Source organism: Callorhinus ursinus, unplaced genomic scaffold (genome assembly GCF_003265705.2).
Source record: "Callorhinus ursinus isolate GAN/ISIS: 27379988/994484 unplaced genomic scaffold, GSC_fseal_2.0 scaffold39, whole genome shotgun sequence".
NCBI classification, from domain to species: Eukaryota; Metazoa; Chordata; class Mammalia; order Carnivora; family Otariidae; genus Callorhinus; species Callorhinus ursinus.
The window spans coordinates 21,074,005-21,093,383 of record NW_027397101.1 but is presented as its reverse complement, the minus strand read 5'-3'; the positions used below and the strand labels follow the sequence as shown (position 1 = coordinate 21,093,383).

The 19,379-nt window shown below is 45.7% G+C and overlaps 1 protein-coding gene across 6 annotated transcripts in view; it reads left to right on the top strand.

The window, feature by feature from the left end:
• Positions 1 to 3,630: 3,630 nt before the first annotated feature.
• PLIN2 (perilipin 2) overlaps positions 3,631 to 19,379 on the top strand; it is an 18,164-nt gene continuing 2,415 nt past the window's right edge. The window contains exons 1-8 of one of the 6 annotated variants that reach the window (XM_073880855.1): positions 3,631 to 3,795; positions 4,951 to 5,002; positions 5,081 to 5,282; positions 6,895 to 6,977; positions 7,980 to 8,265; positions 9,116 to 9,297; positions 10,407 to 10,541; positions 11,933 to 12,223. In XM_073880855.1, coding sequence (XP_073736956.1) covers positions 4,973 to 5,002; positions 5,081 to 5,282; positions 6,895 to 6,977; positions 7,980 to 8,265; positions 9,116 to 9,297; positions 10,407 to 10,541; positions 11,933 to 12,223 — 1,209 coding nt within the window. In that variant the 5' untranslated portion in view covers positions 3,631 to 3,795; positions 4,951 to 4,972. Of the gene's footprint in view, positions 3,796 to 4,004; positions 4,201 to 4,950; positions 5,003 to 5,080; positions 5,283 to 6,894; positions 6,978 to 7,979; positions 8,266 to 9,115; positions 9,298 to 10,406; positions 10,542 to 11,932; positions 12,804 to 19,379 lie in introns of those variants that run through there. The other 5 variants (XM_073880853.1, XM_025887846.2, XM_025887845.2 and 2 more) reach the window with 5 other exon arrangements.

The following is a 19,379-nucleotide window of genomic DNA, read 5'->3' as shown; positions in this document are numbered from 1 at the left end:
CTGGGAGGAAGAGTGGGCTGCATGGTAGAGTCAATGCAGGTGGATGTAGCTGGAGCACCCCGGAGTGAAGAGAATAAGCCAGGGAGAGAATCTGTTTTTTAAAAGATCTTATTTTGGGCGCCTGGGTGGCTCAGTTGGTTAAGCGACTGCCTTCGGCTCAGGTCATGATCCTGGAGTCCCGGGATCCAGTCCCACATCAGGCTCCCTGCTGAGCAGGGAGTCTGCTTCTCCCTCTGACCCTCTTCCCTCTCGTGCTCTCTCTCATTCTCTCTCAAATAAATAAATAAAATCTTTAAAAAAAAAGATCTTATTTTATTTATTTGACAGAAAGACACAGCTAAAGAGGGAACACACATAGGGGGAGCAGGAGAGGGAGAAACAGGCTTCCCACTGAGCAGGGAGCCCGATGAAGGGCTTGATCCCAGGACCCTGGAATCATGACCTGAGCCCAAGGCAGATGCTTAACAACTGAGCTACCCAGGTGCCCCAGAACCTGTTGTTCTGCCTTTGGAAGAGGAAATTTCATTGCCAGATTTTTTTTCCCTTGCTATTTCACTATTACTTTGTATCAATTATATACTGAAAGAAGGCTGAGCTGCTACAAACTCTGGGATAGGTTTCTTTGTCAACAGGGTCTCCCATAGTTTGTCGTTCAGGAAGACGAGGCAGGGCTTGGGTTGTTGCTGGTCCTTTGGAGCCCCTTCTACTTCCCCTGTGAGCTGAGCTCTCTTTAGCCCAATGCCCAGCATGGCTCTCTTGGACAAAAGAGCTCTGGATGTGGTTATAAAACAATAGCTACCATTTCTAGGTATTTGGCATTATTCTGTTGAGTGTATTGATTCATTTAATCCTTGCAAAACATTTTTTGAAGTAAGCACAACCATACTTTTTTCTTTTCTCAACTTTTCAAAACTTACCTAGACAAGTAGAACATACATGCAAAAAATATATAGGTTTAATATATGATATATATATTAAAATATAAATTCATATAAGTTTAATACAGTTTCACAAAAAGAGCACAAACATGTCACTAGCTCCCAGCACAAGAAAAAAATTAGCAATGGGGCACCTGGGTGGCTCAGCTGGTTAAGTGACTCTTGATTTCGGCTTAGGTCATGATCTCAGAGTCAGAAGATCTAACCCTGTGTCGGGCTCCGTGCTGAGTGTAGAGCCTGCTTGGGATTCTCTTTCCCTCTCCCTCTGCCCCCCCCCCCCATTTTCTATTTTTCCCCCCCCCCCCCCCCCCGGGTTTGTGTTTGGTTTGGGTTTTCCCATTCCCCCCGAAAAAAAAAAAAAAAAAAAAAAAAGGAAAGAAAAACTTAGCATCACTCAAAGGGCTTTCGTGGGCCGCATCCAGTCACTAGTCCTCCTCAGCCCCCAAAGCAATGGCCATCCTTACTTCTAACAGCAGAACTTAGTTTGCTTGTTTTGTACAGTGTTATTTGTCTGCAGTTTCTTTCATTTACATTACATTGTATATGATTACAGGTCCAATCATTTCCTTTCATTGCTGCATTATTTCCTCTACCTTGTCTCTTGAAACATTTAAAGCCCCAGAAAAGTTGAAAAATGAGTACAGTGAACACCCATATGCCCTTTATTTAGAGCATGGAGGACTATTATTATTTCCACTTTATAGGTGAGGGAACTAAGGCAAAGAGAAATTAGGTAATTAACCTAGGTCATACCTCTAGGATGTAGTCTTGCATAACTTGCTGCTTAGTCAGCCATATGGGCAAATCCCATAACTTGTCTGAGGCTGTTCCTTCATTAGTAAGATGGGTTTCCAGACTTTTGTGAGGCTGAAATGTGAGGAACATGTGAAAGTGCCACGTGAGGAGTACAGGGGCTCAAAAGGGGTATTAAAAATGCAAGCTCCTGGGTCTCACTCCCTACAGATCCTGGCTCAGTAGGTCTGGGGTAGGAGGCAGAATGTTTAACAAAACCCCTAGGCTTTGATGCTCGAATCCCCTACCACAGTATGAAAAAACACTTGTATAAAACAGTGATTCTCAAACTTCACAGACTATCAGAATCACCTTGAAGACTTGGACATTAATCTTGCTGCCGGCTCCACATTCACTGACTCTGGAAGACAAAAGAGGGTTGTAGGTGCTACCTGCTCTATCCTCCTGTGGGCTTGGCCTCAAGATTAGTCCCTGGAGCCCTCTCCTGTGCCTTAGAGGCACAGAAAAACAAAAGGAAGCTTGCTCCTCCTTAAGGAGGACAAATGTCTCAAAAGGAAAAGCCGTTTGTAGGTGAAAGGGCAAGAGCGTTCTGTTGCAAAATGAGAGGTCAGATTCGAGGGAAGTTAAAAAAAAAAAAGACCCAATGAGTCATTACTCAAAAGTCAATTCATTCTTGCCATCTTACATCAGAACAGGGGTTAGACTAACAACTGGCACATCAAACACCTGCTTACAGCCCTAAGAAAGCTGAAACATCAAAAAGAAAAAAGAGAGAGAGAATTTGATTGCTTAAAGCATTGAGCATGTCAACATAGTGGGGGAAAACCTAAAAACCAAGTCAGTACCTTTTTGGATTTTCTAACATTTATCTTAGGGTTTAGCACTGTGTTTTATGAATCACATGGTGCGAGAGGGAGACATACCGTATTTTCTCGCTGAGGGCCTCTAGATGTCTGAATCCAGTCTTGTATAAGGGATACATTTTTAATGGGTCAGTCTGGAGCTTTAAATATGCTCCCCCCGCCACCTGCCAACTGTCCCTTGCTTACGTTCCCGGTCAGAGAGTGCGAGAGGGTGAAGGCCGGTGGCAGCAGCCCCTGGCTGGTCGGGGAAAGTCCATGGAACTCCTACGCTGCCCAGGGCAGTTGCACAGCTTGTTTGCTCAGATCATCTGGTGCAGGTCCCTGCATTTTATTTATTTTTTAAAGATTTTATTTATTTGACACAGAGAAAGATAGAGAGCACAAGCAGGGGGAGCGGCAGGCAGAGGGAGAGGGGAGAAGCAAGCTCTCGGCTGAGCAAGGGGCCCGATGCGGGGCTCCATCCCAGGACTCTGGGATAGTGACCTGAGCCGAAGGCAGCCGCTTAACCGACTGAGCCACCCAGGCGCCCCATGTCCCTGCATTTTAAAGGCGAAAAAACTGGAACTCAAATGTTGTCGATTCAACTTCCTACCTCTCTTCCTTTAAAAAGCACATCCTACAATTAAAAAAAAAAAAAGCCACCCTGCATAATCAGCATAGAAGGCTATCATCCTGGAGTGGTTGGGGCTTAAGTGTCGCTCAGAAAAAAAGAGGGGGACCAACCGCGGTATTCCAAGTCCCTTTTTGGACACTGCGACTCAGCTTTAAATTAGAAATACATTCGAAGGGCTGACTTTAAAGACAGAAGGGCAACAAAACAAGCTCTACCGGCCCGTCATCGGGTTAAAATTTTACAAAACTTCAGAAGTGATTAACGTGCTAAAAATAAGTCTAGGAGCCAGGGTTTCCATTTTAAAGACAGTTCTATTCCGAGGACTGACGGGAATCAACAGGTTACCGGTTACTGGTGCGCGCGACTCCGCCGACGCCTTTGGCAAAACCCCGGAGCCGGGCTGCGCGCCAGCCACCTACGCCACGGGCCTCCCTGCCCCTCGGCCCCTCTCCCCTGCAGGGCGCCCATCCCGGGCGGGGCCTGGGGCAGGTCCGCGGCCCGGGCCGCCGGTCACGTGCTGCGGAGGCGCGGGGCGGGCGGGGTATATAGGCCGGTCGCCCGCGCCCCCACTTTGAACGCCGCTCGGATCTCGCCGGACCGTGGTCTCTGCGCTGCTGTGGGTCGGTAGGTGCGCGCCCCGCTCCGTGCGCCGCGCGCTGGCGCGGGGGGCAGGGGGCGGCCCGCGGGGCTCCAGGCTGGAACACGGCGGTCCCGGAGCCTGCCCGCCTCGCCGCCTCAGGGCGGTTTCCGGGTCGGGGCTGGGAAGGGGCGGTCTCCCGGGCCTGTGCTGTCCGCCTTTGCTTTCGGCCTTGGAGGCTCTTCTGCCCGCAGTTGCAGTGCGGGTGGAGCTTCTGGGCTTGGGTGCGGGGTAACAGTTTCCATTTGTCCCGCGAGTACATTACTGAAAAGGAAATGCGCTAGCAAATTATGGGGTTCCAGCGACAGCGAGGCTGTGGCTACTGGCGCCTGACTTGCGTCCTAAGAAGGGCTCTTACTCATTTCCTGTAGCACTGGGACCCTCGGCGGCCGGAGGGTGAGCTGCCTGGCTCTAAAGTGGCGGACAGCGGGCTGTGCAGGTTCTTCCTTCCCAGTCTGCGGCTTAGCAGTAAAGGCAGTTTTATGTGCGTGTATACGGGTCGTTGGAGGCGCTAAATTTCCACTGAAAAACCTCCTGGGATGTTTCTCGATTCCTCGGAACTGTTGCTTAGTTTCCCCTAGACGAGTTGCAGCCCTTTCCCCAAGGAAGGAATAAATCCCTCCAAAGTGTTTCCACTTGATAGTCCTGTCAAAAATGTCTTCTACTTGAGATCTCTCTCTTTCTCTCTCTTTTTTTTTCAGATTTTTATTTTTAAGTAATTTCTACACCCAACATGGGGCTTGAACTCACAACCCCCAGATGGAGTTTCCTGCTCTACTGTCTGAGCCAGCCAGGCGCCCCTCTCTTTAATTTTATAATGTGGATTTTAACTTGGTTCCAATGTTTTGTGAACAGATGTTCCTCTTTGAAAGGCGGTGGACAAACAAGACCAACATCTCAACAATGCGATGTCTTTGCTTTTATCCCCCACAGACCCTCTTTTCTATTGGAACTTTACCCATAATTTCTGAAAGCCGGCCTCAGAACATATTTGCCCAGGGCAGAGCTCAGAGCTAGAGGGTGGGGAGAAGTGCAGAAGACTACCTCATCTTGAATTTTTCTCTTCTTGAAATTCTCATTTATTTGGGTGAGGAGTGAATCTGAGACTCTCATCCTGGTGTCCTGAAATCAGTTTCTCTTCCACAGATTTCTTTCTCCAAGAAGAAAAATGGCATCTGTTGCAGTTGATCCACAACCGGTATGAATTTTAAATACGGTTTCTTGATCCCTTTCCCTCCCCATCTGTTTTGAAGGAGTTAACACTTGCCCTGCTTGGTTGCAGAGTGTGGTGACTCGGGTAGTCAACCTACCATTGGTGAGCTCCACGTACGACCTCATGTCCTCGGCTTACATCAGTACGAAGGATCAGTATCCATGCTTGAAGTCTGTGTGCGAGATGGCAGAGAAGGGTGTGAAGACCATCACTTCCGTGGCTGTGACGAGTGCTCTGCCCATCATCCAGAAGCTGGAACCACAGAGTGAGTTCTGATTTCTTCCTCAAGATTCAGTCCAAGGGATTGGGCAGGGGTGAGCCAGGAACTGTCTGGAATATGTGAACCCTAGCCTTATGCTCTGAGCACTTAGAGGCACATCAGGGAATCCTTAGCCCTTCTTGAGGCACCTGCTGCCTGTACTTAGAAACCGCCACGTGGCCCCCATTGTTGGTTTTTTTTTTTTTTTAAGATTTATTTATTTATTTGACAGAGACAGCGAGAGAGGGAACACACACAGGGGGATTGGGAGAGGGAGAAGCAGGCTTCCCGCTGAGCAGGGAGCCTGATGCGGGGCTCCATCCCAGGACCCCGGGATCACGACCTGAGCCGAAGGCAGACGCTTAACGACTGAGCCACCCAGGTGCCCTTCATGACCTGTTTTCAAAAGTAACATCTTTGAGGGACACCTGAGTGGCTCATTTGTTTAAGTGACTGCCTTTGGCTCAGGTCATGATCCTGGAGTCCCGGGATCGAGTCCTTGCTCAGCAAGGGGAGTCTGCTTCTCCCTCTGACCCTTCCCCCTCTCATGCTCTCTCTTTCTCTCATTCTCTCTTAAAGTCTTAAAAAAAAAAAAAGTAACATCTTTGAGATGTAATTAACACACCATACAGTTCACCCACTTAAAATGTACAATTAAGTGGTTTTTGGTATATTCACAGAGTCGTGCAAGTATCTTTACAACCGATTTTAGAAACTTTTCATCACCTCGGAAAGGAACCTCATACCAGTTTCTGTTTAAGATGACGAAAAAGTTCAGGAAATAGTAGGGTGATAATTGCACATCATTGTGAATGAACTTAATGCCACTGAATTATGCATTTTATATACCTAGGAGTGGGATTGCTGAGTCTTCTAAGAACCATGTAAGCTTTTGAGGCACTGCCAGACTGTTTTCCAAAGCAGCTGCACCATTTTACATTCCTCCCAGCAGCGTATGAAGGGTCCCATGTCTTCATGTTATTAACTGCTTTTGAGTAAAGGTTTAAATTATTCCTCTAAATGGTTAGATCGTGGACTTTCAGGACTATAAGGAACTTTCAGAGACCGGTTTTCCACCTCTGCTCCTTCCCAGATGAACTTGGTATTAGCGCTTGGGTCGGTCATCATTGGAAGGGAAGCTTAGACTAAAAACTGGGCTTGCTGGGCAGATCCAGGGTGCTGTTAGCATACTGTTTGCTGGTGACAAACCAAAATACGCTGCTACTTACTGGATTAAATGTAGGTAGGGATTAAACTGGAGTGGAAATGCTAATTTTGAGAGTTTTCGGTTACCTTACTCCTGGAATGATGGTTCAGGTGAAGCTTGGCTTCTCTTGGCATTAACCTTAGATATCAGTTGATGAAGAAGAAGCTGCCTAGCCAGCTTCCTACCTGGCTTGTCACAGCCTCGCTGCTCCCTCCCACCCCCTTATTTCCCGGTCAGTAGAAGACAGTTCCCAGCAGCCTGCTGCTGAGCTCGAAACACTAGGCAATGCATTGTGTAGTAAATGAAGATCAACATTCTTGCTATTCTTTAAGGCCAAAGGTTCAAGGTCTAATGTAGTATGTATTCAGTCGTATCTGCACTTAACATTTTCCCCGTTTGTGGTTCTTCTAGTTGCAGTTGCCAATACCTATGCTTGTAAGGGGCTAGACAGGATTGAGGAGAAACTGCCTATTCTGAATCAGCCAACAAACCAGGTGAGCTTGGGCAAAGTGCTAAGGCTTGCCACCGCACATGTCTTCATGTTCTATCTGTTTGGCACAGGCTGTGCATATCATAAACAGGAACTATTCTCTCCTCCTGGACGTATTTTTGAAAGGCCACTCCCTTACTTGCTGCATTATTGTCAGGTCTTGTTTAAGACGCAGAGATGAACTAGCCACTTTTGGGCTATAATGCTTATGGTCTGATCTTTATTTGTGGTTTTGCCTCTGTAGATGATATCGCTGTCACAGATAGCCGATTCCCATGTGGCATTAGAGAAATGTAGACGTGGTGTTTAGAATCTTTTCTCACTTGGTATCTGAGAGCACATCCAGTAGGAGGGAGAATAACCTCTCTGCCCCTGTGTTGGCCTTGTGGGGCTGAGTGCATCGGGCCAGGTGGGCATGGTACCTCTGTCTCTGCTTATCGGCATGCGTGAGCTATTCTCACTATAAGCCTGTCAGCATGGAAAATGCCATTCTTTTCTTTTTTTTTAAGATTTTATTTATTTATGAGAGAGAGAGAAAGAGAGAGAGAGAGAGAGAGAGAGACAGCACGAGAGGGGATAGGGTCAGAGGGAGAAGCAGGCTCCCCGCCGAGCCAGCAGCCCGATGTGGGATTCAGTCCCAGGACTCTGGGATCAGGACCTGAGCCAAAAGCAGTCGCTTAACCAAGTGAGCCACCCATGCTCCCTACCATTCTTTTCTACAGTACTCCTTGTGCCTTATTACACATTCACCTGGTTTAAAAAAATGCTTCAACAAATTTTACATCATTTTACCTCATTTGCTCCTCCAACAACCGTTGAGTGGTGGCAGATAGGGCAGATAAGCTGCTAAGGAAATTGAGGCTTATCAACTCTTAGTGACTCGCCTAAGACCTAAAGCTAGAGCAGGACAGGGCCAGATTGCTTCCTTAGCACTTCAGCGAGGCTGCCTTAGTTAACACTTAGCCTATACTGCTCTCAACCAAGCAGTGTGTTTTTCTATTTGTAGGTTGTTGCCAATGCCAGAGGCGCTGTGACCGGGGCAAAAGATGCTGTGACAACTGCTGTGACTGGGGCCAAGGATTCCATGGCCAGCACCATCACTGGGATGATGGACAAGACCAAAGGAGCGGTGACTGGCAGTGTGGAGAGGACCAAGTCTGTGGTCAATGGCAGCATTAACACAGTCTTGGGAAGTCGGATGATGCAGCTGGTGAGCAACGGAGTAGAAAATGCGCTCACCAGATCAGAGTTGCTGGTGGACCAGTACCTCCCTCTCACGGAGAAAGAACTAGGTAATTGGGGGCACCTGGGTGACTTAGTCGGTTAGGCGTCCACCTTCAGCTCGGGTTGTGATCTTGGGGTCCTGGGATCCAGCCCCACGCCAGGCTCCCTGCTCGGCAGGGAGTCTGCTTCTCCCACTCCCTCTGTGATCTCGCTCTTGCTGTCTCTCAGATAAGTAAATAAAATCTTTTTTTTTTTTTAAGAACTAGGTACTTGGATTTTTGTCTTGAACTAATGGTTTATATCTTAAAGCAGTCTTTTAAAACAGCTTCGTTGAGATCTACTTCATATGCCATAAAAGTCACCTGTTTGATTCTGAGTTAGAGGTGCCCAGCCATCAGTGGTGCAACGTTTCTGTCATGCCGAAACACCCTTCGTGCCTGCTCGTAGTCAGTCTCCCTGTCCTTTACCGGGCAACCACTAATCTTTCTATCTCTGTAGACTTTCTCCTAAAGCAATCTTAAGTTTCACATTGAATTCTGCATAGTAAGTTTGGAAACCTTGGGGAGAAATGAACCCAGAGAAATTTTCTATAAATACATTGTCTTTATTGGGCTGCTTTACAGAAAATCGTTAGACATTCAGTGCCTACTGTGTGCCAAATCCTGTGTTGCCCAAGAAGCTCACTCTAACGGATTGAGACCTGTGTAGATAAAAATGTCAGACGCAGTGATATGTATGCATGTATGCGTTGGGTGGTCAAGCTCAGCAGCAGGCAGGAGCTGTCTTGGGGAAATGAGAGCATAATTGCTAGGTGGGTGGGGAGAATGGACCCGGTAAGATCCAGGTTAGAGGCCAGGCCTCATCAGTTCTAGCTGGGATCCTTTATGTTTTTTGGTCCCTTTTTTTTTCTAATTTCAGAAAAAGAAGCAAAAAAAGTTGAAGGGTTTGATATGGTTCAGAAGCCAAGTTACTATGTTAGACTGGGATCCCTGTCTACCAAGCTCCGCTCACGTGCCTACCAGCAGGCTCTCAGCAGGGTTAAAGAAGCCAAGCAAAAAAGCCAAGAGACCATTTCTCAGCTCCATTCCACTGTTAATCTGGTGAGTAAAACTTCATTTAAAGGTAGCTAAAGTGAGTTCATTTATCTCAAGGGCTGAGAGTAAATGTAGTCATGAAATCCAAGAATTTTAATCGTAATGAAAAACCCAGTAGAGAAATGGGTAAAGAGTATATAAACAACTCACAGAAGAGCAAGTACAGATAGCTGAACCCTAGAAAGCAATGTTAATCTCACTGTGAGGGGCCCAATTACAGATGCTTCTCTTGGCCTCTCACACTGGCAAAGCTTGATGGCTTGATGCTGTGGGTAATGAGGTAGGGAACGAGGGATGCATGTACTTGTGCACTTCTGTGGGATACAGTGACGGTTCTGGGGAAATTACAAACACTTCTATGCCTTCAACTGTTTTATTTTTGGAAATGTTTCTTATCCACACTTAAAGAAGTTCAGAGTTGCAAAACCCTATAAGCAATGCCTGTCAGGTAATAGGAGGCTAAATTGGTACATCATAAAAGAGCTATTGTGTAGCCATTGAGGCTGCCAAGTTACAGAATAGTATGTATTGTACTGCCATTAGAAACTGGTTTCTTCTTGGGAGGGGAAAGACAGCTGGCAACAGAGAAAAGGAGGTTTTATTTATTTATTTATTTAATTTTTTAAAAAGATTTTATTTATTTATTCATGAGAGAAAGAGAGACAGAGAGAGAGGCAGAGAGAGAAGCAGGCTCCCAAGAGCAGGGAGCCCGATGCGGGACTCGATCCCAGGACCCTGGGATCATGACCTGAGCTGAAGGCAGACGCTTAACCATCTGAGCCACCCAGGTGCCCGAAAAGGAGGTTTTAATTCCGTTTCCTTTTGTCATTTTATCTTTTGTGAATATACGTATTAAATTTGAGTTGCCTTACGTGTGCTAAACTGGAGGTAAAGTTGGAGACTGTGGTTTAATAGTTAAGTAGAGGCAGTAAAGAACCACGATTACTTGGCTGATATACAAAAAACAGTAACAACATGGATAGCAGGGGTCTCTCCTTAAACTCTCATGGAAATTCTTGTTTTTTATATTGCCTGACTGATATCCTAGCTCTGAGAACAGGCTAACTTGAATGTCTGACTGGTTTGCTCCTTTGTGTGATTCCAATGTGTTCTAGATTGAATTTGCCAGGAAGAATGTGCATAGTGCCAACCAGAAAATTCAAGGTGCTCAGGATAAGTTCTATCTCTCCTGGGTGGAGTGGAAGAGAACCGTTGGCTATGATGATACAGATGAGTCCCACTGTACTGAGGTAAGACATTGGGGATGGAGTCCTCCCGTATAATTTCTGAGGATGTTCTTACCAAATTTTTCATTTCCATTTTCCCATTATTCCTCAGAATATTCTTCTCTATCAAAAGTTTGAACAGTACTGTGTACCTAGGTTAAGTGACAGAAAACCAAAATGTGCAGACGCATGTGTTGCCAGTACGTGTGGCAGTAATAACCTACAGACACACATATGGCCCGTAACAATACTACTAAGTGAGAAACGTGGGCCTTGCCCTCCTACTGGCTACAGATCGGACTAACAGGGGATATAAGCATTTGTACTGCTTTTTATTTATTTATTTATTTATTTATTAAATTTTTTTTTAAAGATTTTTATTTATTTATTTGCGAGAGAGAGAATGAGAGATAGACAGCACGAGAGGGAAGAGGGTCCGAGGGAGAAGCAGACTCCCTGCCGAGCAGGGAGCCCGATGCGGGACTCGATCCCGGGACTCCGGGATCATGACCTGAGCCGAAGGCAGTCGCTTAACCGACTGAGCCACCCAGGCGCCCCCCCTGTACTGCTTTTTGACAGCATCAATACACTTGCCATGAGAATACATAGGAAAGGAACCCAACTCAGCCTTAGAGTAAGGATGGGTGAGTCAGATGATGTCCTGGGAGAGCTCCGTGCTAAGCTGAGATCTACGGGGTGAATAAACTAGGTGAAAGGGCACTAACGTTCCAGACAGAACAGTAGCATGCTGTGGTCTTAGGAGGTGGTTCTTCGGGTTCCAACAGCTAGTATGCATATCCCTGAGAAGTGCGTAATACTGCTCTCCTTAGGGTTCTTAAGAGGATTTTTTTTTTTTTTTAGATTTTATTTATTTATTTGACAGAGAGACACAGTGAGAGAGGGAACACAAGCAGGGGGAGTGGGAGAGGGAGAAGCAGGCTGCCTGCAGAGCGGGGAGCCCGATGTGAGCTCAATCCCGGGACCCTGGGATCATGACCTGAGCCGAAGGCAGATGCCCAACGACTGAGCCACCCAGGTGCCCCAAAAGGATTTTTATTTATTTTTTTATTAAAAAAATTTTTTTTTAAAGATTTCATTTATTTATTTATTTGACAGAGAGAGGGAGACACACAGAGAGAGGGAACACAAGCAGGGGGAGTGGGAGAGGGAGAAGCAGGCTTCCTGCCGAGCAGGGAGCCCGATGTGGGGCTTGATCCCAGGACTCTGGGATCATGACCTGAGCCGAAGGCAGATGCCCAATGACTGAGCCACCCAGGCACCCCCACAAGAGGATTTTTAAAAGTCAAAGAATCCACATACGTGTTAGACACATAACCGGTTTACTGTAATTGAACTGATTTGTTAAATAGCACTGTTGGATCCATGGCTAATTTTTCAACTCGTTCTGTTTTTAGCACATTGAGTCACGTACTCTTGCTATTGCACGCAGCCTGACTCAGCAGCTCCAGACCAGGTGCCACAGCCTGCTGTCCGATGTCCAGGGGTTACCACAGAACATCCAAGATCAGGCCAGTCACCTGGGGGTGATGGCTGGTGACATCTACTCCGTGTTCCGCAATGCTGCCTCCTTCAAGGAAGTGTCCGACGGCCTCCTCACTTCCAGCAAGGGGCAGCTGCAGAAAATGAAGGAATCTTTAGATGATGTGATGGATTATCTTGTTAACAACACGCCTCTCAACTGGCTGGTAGGTCCCTTTTACCCACAGCTGACTGAATCTCAGAATGCTCAGGACCAAGGTGCACAGAAGGACACAAGTAGTCTGGAGGCCCAGCAGCCTGAGAACAGAACCCATTAGAGCTGTCCTTGTCACCAGTACGGGGTGTGGCCAGCAGGAGGAGACTCTCTGTGATGTTGAAATTAACTTGCTAGACAACTCTGAATTGGGGAAGCAGCTAGCTAGAGAAAAGGTCCTCAGTTGTGGTCAGTTCTAACTGGATTAAGAGCTTTACGATGTTTGGCATTAGCAGATGAGTTCTGCTGTTTTCCTGGCTGGTAAGAAAAGAATGCTAGGTTGGTCAGAGCCTGGCCAGGACTCCCAGTAAGTTTCCCTGCATTTATGGTGTCATCCATTGTTACCATTGTTGCTGTTCGTTTGTCTTGAATAAAAAACAATTTCCTGTGGGCTGTGGTGTGGGCTGGTGTCTGCTCCCATCTGGTCCTGTCACTGGTTGGTTGCACAGAGCATGCCTGTACAACTTTTTTTTTTCATGAAGGAGTGCGTCCTATGAATTCAATAAAATTCACTGCAGGATAGATCAACTTTATGCTGTGTGTTCCATGTGCTTTTGTGTTGCTTTCATAGAGCTGCTTGGCTTGCATGACAGGGTTATTAATACACATAACGTGAATTCCAACTGGCCCTCTGGGTGATTTGGCAGAGCAATAGCATTGGAAGGCTAGTGCTAAGAATGGAGTGTTTGATAACACGTTTTCATAAAGCTAATGTGCATACAGGAATTTTTACGAGGTGGCAGTTACTGCCTTTATCTCCCCATTTATTTTTTTTTAATTTTTAAAAAAGATTCTATTTAGGGTGCCTGGGTGGCTCAGTCGTTGGGCGTCTGCCTTCGGCTCAGGTCATGATCCCGGGGTCCTGGGATCGAGCCCCGCATCGGGCTCCCTGATCGGCGGGAAGCCCTGCTTCTCCCTCTCCCACTCCCCCTGCTTGTGTTCCCTCTCTCGCTGTGCCTCTGTCAAATAAATAAATAAAATCTTAAAAAAAAAAAGAGAGAAAACTTAAAAGCATACACTATTTAAAAAAAAAAAGATTCTATTTATTTGAGAGAGCACGAGTGGGGTGAGGGTCAGAGGGAGAAGCAGACTCCCTGCTGAGCAGGGAGCCCAGTGTGGGGCTCCATCCCAGGACCCTGGGATCATGACCTGAGCTGAAGGCAGATGCTTAACTAACCGAGCCACCCAGGTGCCCTTTTTATCTCTCCATTTACTCAACCTCTTTTTTTTTTTTTAAGATTTTATTTATTTGACAGAGAGAAAGACAGCCAGAGAGAGGGAACACAAGCAGGGGCAGTGGGAGAGGGAGAAGCAGGCTTCCCACGGAGCAGGGAGCCTGATGCGGGGCTCAATCCCAGGACCCCGGGATCATGACCTGAGCTGAAGGCAGACACTTAACAACTGAGCCACCCAGGCACCCCACCATTTACTCAACCTCTTGAGAGGGGGTTTTAAGCCAGTAGAAGGCTGCTCATGGCTGACTGCCTTGCTGAATGGGAATCAAAACTGGAAGGAAGCCAGTGATACATGATAGAACTCCTAACATCAGTTTCCTGTAAAGGCGACAGGCCTTTCTTGCTAAAGGGCTGTTGAAAGTGTGAGCCCTGAACTGCGACTAGCCAGTGTCCATTCTCAGCTGGACTTGACTTGCTGTGTTGTCACTTTGGGAGAAAGTCACACTAGTTGGTGAGATACCTTTAGAAGACCAGGTGAGAGTAATTAGAAATAGACTTTGGACCCTCTGTAGGAAAAGCTTCTTAACTTCCTCCCTAGGGTGAGTTCAGCCTTCAGCCCCTCAATGTTGGTCAACTCGGGAGGAACTTCCACAAATCTTATGACAAAACTGCAGTGTGCCGAACTGTTCGAAAAACAACTTAGAACTTGTAAAGTAGAGCTGCATGCTTCTGCCCGTTCCTGCTAAATTAAGGTTAGCAAGGCTGCCCTACGGCAGAACTGAAGTCTAAGATCTGTCCCCCCCCTTTCTACCCAGCTTCCCCCTTTCTCCCCAAGAAAACAAGCAGCATAGAACTACACCGTTGATGTGAGACCTGTCAAAGCTTATGAAGTGACAGAACTAAATTTTTCCCCTTTAACTCCAGGAATCAGCAAACAGATGAATTAGGAGGGACTGAGATGCTTGAAGCCAGGGGGCATCTGGTTTCTGGGAAGGTGGACTGTCACTATTCGTGGGCTTCTAGGATGGAACCTATCTATTCACACGCCTGTCTGTTCCCAGTAACTGGCGTTTTCTAGATCAACTGCCTCTTAAAAACTTCATTCCTTAAAAAAATTTTTTTTAAATTTCTGAATCCAAGTTGAACATGACCTTGCCCCTCTGCCTCAAAACTGCAAGGCTCGTATCTTGTGCTTTATTTTAATTGGTTGGAAAATTACATACCCTAGCCTATACATACTTACTTAATCCTGAACAAACTTCAGTTTCCCCATCGTTGTAGTGCCAACTGAATTGCTTAAGAAAATGAGACGATTCTCAAAGCTATTCTTTATAAGCCAGATAGACTATAAAGACTACTCTTAGCTTCCAGAAGAACACCACTAGCCCTCATTTTTTTGCCACGAGCTATGTGCACTTGTGGTTTAATCTGTCCTTGTGTCTTGAGTCTGTGCCTACGTGCATTCCATTCTGTTGTCAACATCAACATGTCTCAAAATTGTGTTCTTGCTTCTTACAGCTTTATTGTTGCATAAACCGGCAGTTTCGGTTTAAGAGACTTTCTCCCAAGGAGAAGAATTTTTGTGGGGAAAAAAAGCTGACTAAACACAGTAACTATGGAGGGTTTTTAAACATTTGGCTGCATGAAAGCTGGCATGGCATGCTTGAGTGTTCAAAGATAATTTTTTTCTTTCCATGCAATAATAATAACATGGACTCCAGTTAGTTCTGGGTAAAAAAATCAAAGGAACATGGTGTACTAGCCATTAATCCCTTAGCCTTAGCTTTCTCATCTGTAATGTAAAATTAGTGATGCTTTCACAGATGGAAGTGAAGTGTTTGAGGATGGGATGTCTTTTTCTGTTTTGCACTTAGAGGCATGGGGACACCGTCTGTGGGGCAGTGACATAAAGTATCTTTAACTTGCCAGTCCAGGTGTAAGCACATAATATCAGGTCATGATTAGGGAAATAAATCCACTTTGATAAGGCATTAACAGACACTGAAAAGCTAATGAAGTGAAAAAGAAAAAACTGAAATTTGGTCTATCTGAGCTATCCCTTTTATTTATTTATTTGAGACAGTGAGAGAGAGCGCATGAGCAGGGGGCAGAGGGAGAGGGAGAAGCAGGCTCCCCGCCGAGCAGGGAGCCCGATGTGGGGCTCGATCCCAGCACCCTGGGATCATGACCTGAGCCGAAGGCAGACACTTACCTGACTGAGCCACCCAGGCACCCCTGAGCTATCCTTCTTAGAATACCATTTAGCTCATGGGGCTGGCTGGTGAGAGAAGGAGGAATACAGAGCAGGATAGATACTTGTGCATAAATCTTTTTTTTTTTTTAAAGATTTTATTTACTTATTTGAGAGAGAGAGAGAGAGAGAGAAACAGCATGAGAGGGGAGAAGGTCAGAGGGAGAAGCAGGCTCCCCGCTGAGCCGGGAGCCTGATGCGGGACTCGATCCCAGGACTCCGGGATCATGACCTGAGCCGAAGGCAGTCGCTTAACCAACTGAGCCACCCAGGCACCCGATACTTGTGCATAAATCTTTAAGAAATGAAGTCTAAATGATGCCTGGAAGAGTAGATGTGGGGGTGTGGAAAGGAGGGCCCCTTGCCAGCCTGATCTCCCTGGGCTCTCATGGACTTGGGACTGTGCCAGCTCCATGAGTGACCTAGCATTGAGGTCTGCATGGATGATGGTCTTGTGAGATGTGTAGGTAGCTACGTTAAAAAATTATTTAATTCAGTATTTGAGTTTCTAATAGTATAAAGTATGATCTCTGCCCCGAGGAGAATGGAAAGACCAGAAACTTTCCTCAAGAGATGTTTAGCTTAGGGGAAGCTTGTTGATGAATATTCAAGTAATATCCAGGTATAGAACACCACTTGTCCCTCACTCTGGCCCCAGGCTGCTAATTTAAAGATTCCCTACCTTTATTACAAAATTAACCTGCAAAATACTACACTTCAGCATGAAGCAGTATAGGATGGCAGGGCAACAATTTGGGTTTTCAGTTTTATTGACCAAAGCAAAAGAGAATGCTAACTTAGGGGATATTTCCTGTGTGTGTGTGTGGGGGGGGGAGTTCTAATGTCTTCTAGAACTTAAAGTGAGGAAAGTAGTGGACAGTGTTGCTAACTGAGACTTTACAAAAATAATGAAGAGACTAACTGGTACCTTTATGTAGATAATGATGGAGAAATAGTTACCACTTCAATTATGTTTTCATTTCTCTTGGGTGTAGCCATGAGAGTGGAATTGTGAGTGGGTCATATAGTCACTGTGTCTAATTGAGGAACTGCCAAACTGTTTTCCACAGTGGCTGCAGCATCTTACTTGCCTACCAGCAACGTATGGGGATTCTGATTTCTCCACACCTTCACCAACAATTGGTGAAGCCAGCCATTTTTAATTTTTTAATTTTTTATTTTATTTATTTATTTGAGAGAGAGAGAGTGAAAGCAGGAGCCGGGTAGGGGCCGAGGGAGGAGCAGAGTCCCCACCAAGCAGGGAGCCCGAACGCAGACTTGATCCCGGGACTCCAACCATTTAAATAAAAATTTAGCATTAAAAAGAGTAGATGTTGTTTTATCTACTCTACACAGGCTAGGGCACAGGAAAACTCAGGTAAGGAGGTAGCTCAGGCATCTCTCAGACCGACTCCATATATAAAATAGTCCTAGTGAACTGTCTGCATGGATAACCTCACATCAGGGCTCGTTCTCCTGCCCTCTCCGTCTGTGCCAAGGATTATCAACTGGAAAGATTGATAAAATGCAGATTCCTGGGTTCCACATCCAGAGACTCTGTTTACTAGGTCTGGTGGTAGTACCAGGCATCTGCACTTTTTAAAAGCATCCCTCAAAAAAAAAAATAAATTAAAAACAAACAAAAAACAACCTAAAAGCATCTCTTAAAAAAAAAAAAGCATCATCCCTAGTGATTCTACTGCAGGTGGTCTACTGACTACTCTTAAGAGAAGCAAAGGAGGGCGCCTGGGTGGCTCAGTTGGCTAATCGACTGCCTTCGGCTCGGGTCATGATCCTGGAGTCCCGGAATCGAGTCCCGCATCGGGCTCCCTGCTTGGCAGGGAGTCTGCTTCTCCCTCTGACCCTCCCCCCTCTCATGCTCTCTCTCTCAAATAAATAAAATCTTAAAAAAAAAAAAAAGAGAGAAGCAAAGGAAACAGGAAACAAATCACTTTAACCTGAGACAAAAATAGGACTAGGGTTACCTATAGTCCCTTCTCTCCAAATAAGACCCTCAGTGTGGGTTCCATAAAGTGTCCTAAGACCTACTCTTGATTTACCTGCTCAAATGAATGGAATACACAGGAGCTAGCAATGACTAGTTGAATGGTGTGCAATGGATACAAAGAATCACTTTAATTTTGTTGGGATCACTGCCAACCTGCTTCCTATGCTAAGAGTTCTAGCTACTTCCACAGAACTTGTTAGCTAAGGACAAAGCATCGGGGTACTTTCTAGAGGGTGTTTCTACAGCAGGGAAGGGGATGTGCACCAGGAGATAGTACTCAACTGTACCAAACTGTTCAAGTAAAGCAGAACCAGGATGCTCCTGGCTCTCTAGCTTGCAAGCACATCAACAAGCTGCCTATGCAATCTATTATGGATGGTGAGATGTTTCTGCTAAATTAAACCCTCACCAGGGTTTACCTTACGTATTTGCTGTTAGTAGCTATATATCAAATTACTTTTTTCTTTATATCAAATTACTTTTAACAAATTTCAGTTTTTATTTTCACTTCATTAGTGCTTCAATACTTACTCTATTTCAAAATAAATCAATTTTCCCAATTCTGTGTCATGTTTATCAGCACTGCATGCTCACCTTTACCAGCAAGTTACATTCCCACAGATGATGTTTTTATTTATTTTTTAAGATTTATTTATTTATTTTGAGAGAGAGAGAGGGAAAGCACATGCACAAGGTGGGGAGAGGGCGAGGGAGAGAGAATCTCAAACAGACTCCCTGCTGAGCACCAAGCTGTCCCTGGGCTCCATCCCAGGACCCTGACATCATGACTTGAGCTGAAATCAAGAGTCAGACATTTAACTGACTCAGCCACCCAGGTGTGCCAATGTTTTTATTTCTGTAATAGTCTCACCAATCCAGGGCCCCAGGCCACCTGTAGGCCACCTTGAGGCAAATTAGAAAATGGCACCTATCCTCAACATGTGTAGCGCCAAATATGGGAATCAATGAAGCAAGATGAGCAACCTGCAAAAGGTACACAGGGTCACAGGAATCCTAGCACGGTCGCTTGGTTTTCTTGACAAGGATGTGTTGCTGGCTTCCTGTCCTTCCAGGGAGGGACTATAGTTATCTCATTAATCTCATAGTAAGTATTCGATTCTGAGTTTGGCCTCTATCCCTGAGGGGGCATTCTCTGTACGAGACTCCTTACACTCCATCAATGATCCAGACTACACTAGTTCATGTCAATGAAAAAGGGATTTATTTTATAGATGTGTGAAATGATTTCTCTTGTGCCACATTTGTAAAAAACCTCGTGTAGATGGCCAGGCACAACCACGACATTTTACATTAAACTCACCATGGAAACTTGGGGGACTGTCACTACCTCTTGGTTGCCCCACCCTCTATTTTATTCACAGCCCCCAAGTAGGTTTTGCTGATAGCCAGGAACTTAATGGAAATTAGACAGTCTGGATAATTCTGAATTTATGGAAGGGGAATTATTCATATGGCTCTTCTAAAGCATCTCAGGTACTAGAAGGATTTTTTTTTTTATGGTAGTGCTGAAAACTTTTCTTCTAAAATTTTGAGAGTGGCATCACCAACCTTCTGCAAAAAATTCTGCTTTAGGCCAACAGTTACCTAGCCTATAGGTGACTTTGGAGTGTGTGTGTGTGTGTGTGTGTGTGTGTGTGTGTGTGTGTGTGTGTGT